The sequence below is a fragment of the Arabidopsis lyrata genome (genome assembly GCF_000004255.2).
Source record: "Arabidopsis lyrata subsp. lyrata unplaced genomic scaffold ARALYscaffold_7, whole genome shotgun sequence".
Classification (NCBI taxonomy): Eukaryota; Viridiplantae; Streptophyta; class Magnoliopsida; order Brassicales; family Brassicaceae; genus Arabidopsis; species Arabidopsis lyrata.
In genome coordinates this window covers 15,353,787-15,360,944 of record NW_003302549.1, presented here as the reverse complement: position 1 = coordinate 15,360,944, position 7,158 = coordinate 15,353,787, and the positions used below count along the sequence as shown (strand labels likewise).

The 7,158-nt window shown below is 38.6% G+C and overlaps 1 protein-coding gene and 1 pseudogene across 1 annotated transcript; one reads left to right on the top strand and one right to left on the bottom strand.

The window, feature by feature from the left end:
• Positions 1-135: 135 nt before the first annotated feature.
• LOC9304458 (ammonium transporter 1 member 1) lies at positions 136-1,841 on the top strand. Its single transcript, XM_021018602.1, has one exon. It carries the CDS (start codon positions 177-179, stop codon positions 1,680-1,682), a length of 1,506 nt encoding a protein of 501 aa, XP_020874261.1. The 5' UTR covers positions 136-176; the 3' UTR covers positions 1,683-1,841.
• A 3,092-nt stretch (positions 1,842-4,933) lies between these two features.
• Positions 4,934-6,357, bottom strand: LOC110226075 (annotated as a pseudogene).
• Between the last annotated feature and the right edge of the window lie 801 nt (positions 6,358-7,158).

The window sequence follows — 7,158 nt, the reverse complement described above, 5'->3', positions numbered from 1 at the left end:
GCAACAAAACTTAAAAGAATTTGGCAATTTGCGTTATACAATACGAAATTTCGTCACGCTGTAATTTGAAAAGTCAACCCTAGCTAGGCCCCTTTAGCTCTCCTCCTTTTATATAAACAGAGAAGCAAACACTTTCTTTCTCAGCCTCTCTGTTTCTTCTTCTCTAATCTCTCAACATGTCTTGCTCGGTGACCGAACTCGCCGTCTTGTTAGGTCCCAATGCCACGGAGGCTGCCAACTACATCTGTGGCCAGCTAAGCGTCGTCGACAACAAGTTCATCGACGCCGCTTTCGCCATAGACACCACTTACCTCCTCTTCTCCGCTTACCTTGTCTTCTCTATGCAGCTTGGCTTCGCTATGCTCTGTGCCGGTTCCGTAAGAGCCAAGAATACGATGAACATCATGCTTACCAACGTTCTTGATGCTGCGGCCGGAGGTCTCTTTTACTATCTATTTGGCTATGCTTTTGCCTTTGGATCTCCGTCCAATGGTTTCATTGGTAAACACTACTTTGGTCTCAAAGATATCCCCACGGCCACTGCTGATTATTCCAATTTTCTCTACCAATGGGCCTTTGCTATAGCCGCGGCTGGAATCACGAGTGGTTCGATCGCTGAACGGACTCAGTTCGTGGCTTACCTAATCTATTCCTCTTTCTTAACCGGGTTTGTTTACCCGGTCGTGTCTCACTGGTTCTGGTCGGTTGATGGATGGGCCAGTCCGTTCCGGACCGATGGAGATTTGCTTTTCAGAACCGGAGCGATCGATTTCGCTGGCTCCGGTGTTGTTCATATGGTCGGAGGTATCGCTGGACTCTGGGGAGCGTTCATTGAAGGACCACGACTCGGCCGGTTCGATAACGGTGGCCGTGCCATCGCTCTTCGTGGCCACTCGGCGTCACTTGTTGTCCTTGGAACATTCCTCCTTTGGTTTGGATGGTACGGATTCAACCCCGGTTCTTTCAACAAAATCCTAGTCACATACCAAACAGGAACGTATCAAGGCCAGTGGAGCGCGGTCGGACGGACGGCCGTCACAACAACCTTAGCCGGCTGCACCGCCGCACTCACAACACTCTTTGGGAAACGTCTTCTCTCGGGACACTGGAACGTCACTGATGTATGCAACGGCCTCCTCGGAGGGTTTGCAGCCATAACTGGTGGCTGCTCAGTCGTTGAGCCATGGGCGGCCATCATCTGCGGGTTCGTGGCGGCCCTTGTCCTCCTCGGATGCAACAAGCTCGCGGAGAAGCTTAAATACGACGACCCGCTTGAGGCAGCACAGCTACACGGTGGTTGCGGCGCGTGGGGACTAATATTCACAGCCCTTTTCGCTCAAGAAAAGTACTTGAACCAGATTTACGGCAACAGACCCGGAAGGCCACACGGTTTGTTTATGGGCGGTGGAGGAAAACTACTTGGAGCTCAGCTGATTCAGATCATTGTGATCACGGGTTGGGTAAGTGCGACCATGGGGACACTTTTCTTCATACTCAAGAAAATGAAATTGTTGCGGATATCGGCGGAGGATGAGATGGCCGGTATGGATATGACCCGGCACGGTGGTTTTGCTTATATGTACTTTGATGATGATGAGTCTCACAAAGCCATTCAGCTTAGAAGAGTTGAGCCAAGATCTCCTTCTCCTTCTGGTGCTAAGACTACTCCTACTCCGGTTTGATTTGGATTTTTATTTTTACTTTCTCGAGTATTATCAACAATTAATACTTTGTGATATTTGAATATTGTTTTGGATATTTTTGGCATTACTCTAATGTTTTAGATGTACAGTTTCGTGGGTTGTGGTCATTAATATCTGTGTTCATTTGTGTTCTCTTTAGAGTTTTCATTACCTTTTATCAGTGTTCAAGAAAGCGCTAGGCGCTAAGCGGGCGGTGACCCAGTGCCTAGCGCTTAGAACGCTTAATCGGGGCCTAGACGATTTTTTAAGCGGTTTAGACGTTTATAACATAAAACATTATCAATATGATATTATATATAAAAGTTATATAAAATATCTATATAAAACTAAAAATTATGAAATTATAAATAAAAATTAGATAAAATATTTATTTATATTTATATTAAATAATATATGAATATTTATAACTATATATATAAATAAAACTCTAATTGAAATTGAAAAAATCAGTGTTTAAAAAAGCGGTCTAGGCGGTCGCCTAGGCCTCGACTAGGCTCTAGGCTCTCATGCGACGCCTAGATAACCGCCTTGACCGCCTAAAATTATATAGATCTTGTTTAATGTATTTTTTTCAATTTCAATTAGAGTTTTATTTTTATATATATAGTTATAAATATTCATATATTGTCAAAAAAACTAGATAAAACCTTTATTTATATTTAAAATCTCATTTAAAGGTTTCATCTAGTTTTTGTTTATAATTTCATAATTTTTAGTTTTATATAGATATTTTATATCACTTTTATATATAATATCATATTTATAATGTTTTATGTTATAAACGTCTAAACCGCCTAAAAAATCGCATAGGCCCCGATTAGTCCTTCTAGGCGCTAGGCATTGGGTTACCGCCCGCTTAGCGCCTAGCGCTTTCTTGAACACTGGAAAAAATACATTAAACAAGATCTATGTAATTTTAGACAGTCAAAGCGGTTATCTAGGCGTCGCATGAGAGCCTAGCGCCTAGTTAGGGCCTAGACGAGCGCCTAGACCGCTTTTTAGAACACTGCCTTTTATCAAAATTTATAATCATTATTTGCTTGCATTATTAAGTATAGAAAAAATTAGGAATGTGAAGCATGACTAAGAAAAAAATTTGGACTTTTGATATTTTATCTTGCTTATTGCTTTGAATAGCTAAAAGTCTTAAACCAAACCTTGCATTGACTCAATAGACATAAATATAAGTCTCGCTTTCTAGAAACATTAATAACTAGCTTGAACCATTTTCTCGAAGTATATAATCAGAAATCTGACAATGTCTGATATTTTGTGAGTCTCAACCCCTGTTCTAAAAATCCCCGCCTAGACCCGATTACTCCCCGCTTAATCGCTAGGCCCACCCTGTCCGCCTCGATTAATGACTAATCCCTTAAAGAAATCAGTCACCCGATTACTCTCCGCCTAATCCAATTATTCCCCGCCTAATCCGATTATTCCCCGCCTAATCTTACATACCCCGATTATTTTTAGATTGCCAGTATAAAAAAACTTTTTATTTTTGTTATTCAATCATTTGAATTGGGAGTTTGTAATGTTTTACAATAATTTATGTTCATATTTTAATAAAAATCATAAATATTTGTCTCAAAAATACATTTTTATGTGTTTACTGCAATTTTAAAAATAATATTGGATTAATATGTTTTAAAAATATTAAAATAACCCTAAAACTAATCCCCGATTAATCCCCGATTTTAATCCGATTTTCCGATTAATCGCTAGGCCCATGCCGAACGCCCGACTAGCGCCTAGCGATTTTTCAAACAAGGGTCTCAACTACTCTCTTTCATATCTAACAGAAAATGATTATTTAGAATCATAATTTATATTGTATTACGTCACTTACTAGACTTTAGATTCCAGCTAGTTGCAGTTGTTTTACATACTTTGAACAACCAAGCACGAAACTCAAATTTCATTTGTCCACCACATGGAATGTTGAATGTATTATTATTATTTTACCAATTTGTTATTTAACTCAACGATTTTGGAGGATCGACGTACCTTATTGCGGCAACTAATGAACTAAAGATTCGGAGTATCATATTATTATATTAACAAACAGGATTCACAAAAAAAAAATATCACAAATTTCTCGGAACTCGTGATAATGTTGTCGATATCTTTAAGTGGTAACTCCGTACATAAGTGAAAAAGTTAAGGGTAGTTTAGTCTTTTTCAGAAAAAATGGAAGTGTTATACATGAAGCCAAATCTCCTACCAATTGGAAAGATGATATTGTTTGGGCAAAAGTAATTGGTTCGTGAGAATATACGGAAAACAAGAAGAATAGTTGAATATAATCTCTTTATTGATCAAAGTATCGAAACCAAATACAAGAATCAAAGCACGATAAATCAATCTAGTCGCGTCTCTAGGTCGACTGAAGGTGTCTCGTGCTTTCGATTTCGTGTCTGTTGCTAGCGTCCATGTCTCTCTATTTATAGAGAAACCTCATGACTCCAATCCTCGTGGGTTTTGGAGTCTGTCGCTTGGTTCCTTCTAGGATCGGGATAATCACGAGACTTTTAGATTATCTCAAGATCTCCGTTGACTTTATCCAATATCTTTAGAAAATATTAATTATTTTCTTTAGAATTATCAGATTTGTGGGATTTATCTCGGATTTTATTTATTTAATCCCGATGATAAAATTATGCCCAACATATATTTTGTCGTTACTAAAAATTAGTAATATGAAAAGGTAAAGAAGCCAATCAAGTGATCAAGTATATATCTTCTTCACAAACCTTTTGACAAGTTTTAAGGAACTAAAATGGCCCAGCACTTTGATTGATACATACACTAAATGAAAAAGTTTACCAGATGTCTCCGGTCGTCGGCATGACAATTTCACATTATTAGGTACATATGTACATTTCAAGTTTTCAACATTTTGAAGAAAATATTTCACTGTTGTATTTGGATAATTTTCCATGGACTGTTATTTGTGATTTCTATTCGGTTAGGTAGAGCTAGCTTTCTGAAGTTTATAAGAGCAACCCCAATGAATGAGTCCTTAAAAGGATCCTTAAACATATTTTAATCTTACTTTACAACAATTTTTAAGTTAAGAAATTTTGATGAATCCTTAAAATTTTCTTTGTCCAATGGTGAGTCCTTAACTAGGTTTCTTAAAAAAAATATATTTTTTTTTAAATGGAAAATTATAAACATTTTTATATGATAAAACTTAATAAATATTACAAATTCCTAAGAATTTTAAACATAGAAAGCATAAAAGCAAAAAAAAAAAAAATACAAAAAAAAAAACGGAATAACGAGTAGTCGTTAGCTTAGTTTATGCCAAATTGTCGCCAAATATGCTCAACCAAATCAGCTTTCAGTTGTTCATGTTTAGTCCGATCTCGTATTTCGGATCGAGTGGCCATCATATTACCCAGATTTGAAGGCATTTCTGTAGAGTATGTGAAATCCACTTGTGAAGATGTGGTTGATTCCGGGTGTTGGAATTCGGTGACATCAAACTGAGTGTACCCATCTCGTTCATCCTCTACTATCATATTATGAAGAATTATACATGCTCGCATAATCTTTGCTATTTTTACCTTATCCCAAATAAGAGCCGGATTTTTTACAATGGCAAATCGAGCTTGCAAAACTCCAAAAGCACGTTCAACATCTTTGCGGCAAGCCTCTTGATTTGTAGCAAATAAAGAAGCTTTTTGACCTTGTGGAATAGAAATAGATTGGATAAATGTAGCCTATTTAGGATAAATGCCATCTGTGAGATAGTAAGCCAAATGATAGTCGTTCCCGTTGACTACGTATTTCACTTTCGGAGCTTTACCTTGTAATATATCATCAAAAACTGGTGATCGATCAAGAATATTTATATCGTTTAAGGTACCTGGAGGTCCAAAAAACGCGTGCCATATCCAAAGATCTTGGGAAGCAACAGCCTCTAAAACGATTGTTGGTTTGCCGGATCCACGTGTATATTGCCCTTTCCAAGCTGTGGGGCAATTCTTCCACTCCCAATGCATACAATCTATGCTTCCTATCATCCCGGGAAATCCACGTCCCGCTCCAATATGGAGTAGTCGTATAAGATCTTCTCGTGTGGGTCTTCTTAAGTACTCATCTCCGAACAAATAGATGATTCCATCAACAAAATGGTGTAAACATGACATCGAAGTACTTTCACCAATTCGTAGATATTCGTCAACCGCATCAGCCGCATGACCATATGCCAACATACGAATTGCTGCTGTAGCCTTCTGTAGTGCCGAGAAACCGAGCCTTCCGGTAGCATCTCTTTTTTGTTCAAAGAATGGAACTTCATTGGAGAGTCGATCAACAATACGCATGAACAAGTGCTTGTTCATTCTGAAACGGCGTCGAAATATATGCGGAGGGAATGTTGCATCTTCAGAGAAATAGTCGTTCCATAACTGGATGTGACCTTGTTCACGCTCTCTTTCAATATATGCTCGTTTTTTTTTTTTCTTGACTTGTTGTTGTTGACGATCACCATAATTCTCTAATGTTTCGTCGATATATTGATCAAATTTATCGTTCAACATTTCGTTGAGATTATAATTTGAAGAAGATCCCATTTTTCTAAAAAAGAATCGTAGTAAAAAAGATAGTGTTTTGTAGAAGAAGAAGAAGAAGAATAAGAATTGGTGATGGTGTTTTGAAGAAGGAGAAGATTAAGATTGTTTTCCCCAAACGATTGTTTTATAGAGAAATAATGTTGACTGGCATAGAGCATGAGGCCTGTGCAGAGCCGTCCTCAAACCTCTTCCTCTTTGCTGACCCACTGTCTTTACTTGTTGATGATCCGCACCACTTCTGATCATGGCGAAGCTCCCTCCAAGCATGCTCAAGTGTGAACTTCGCCTTGTGATCATTGTAGAAGATCTGGTGAGCCAAGTTCACCACATCATTCTCATTCTGGCCACTGGTCTGCTGTTTGGTTGCAGCCTCATAGCTTCCTACAAACTTACAGACTCCCTCATTTATCTTTGCCCACCTTTGTTTACAGCATAATGGAGCTCTCTTTTGCAGACCTCTCAGCTTGGGACTTGCTGCAAAGTAGTCTGCAATGCGTTGCCAGAAAGCTGTGGCTTTTTGCTCATTGGAGACAACAGCATCCTTGGAGGTGTTGAGCCAGGCACTAATGAGAATCACATCTTCTGTTGGTGACCATTTACGTCTTGATTTGCGGTCTGCAACAGGCTCTTCAGCAGGCGCTGGAGCTTGATTTGGGTCAATCCAAGGTGCACTAAATGAAAAACCAGCATACTGATTTGGTGGAGGCATGGGGTTATCTTGTTGAGAACTTAAGAGGTTTAAAAAGCTTGAAGGATTGGTATATGGCTTCCTTGAATCCATATCAAAATGTTTCTGGTTTGTGTTAAAAGGAGAAGATAAGAGCTGTGGTTTTTGCTTTAAGAAGACAATGAAGAAAAGAGGATTATGGTTC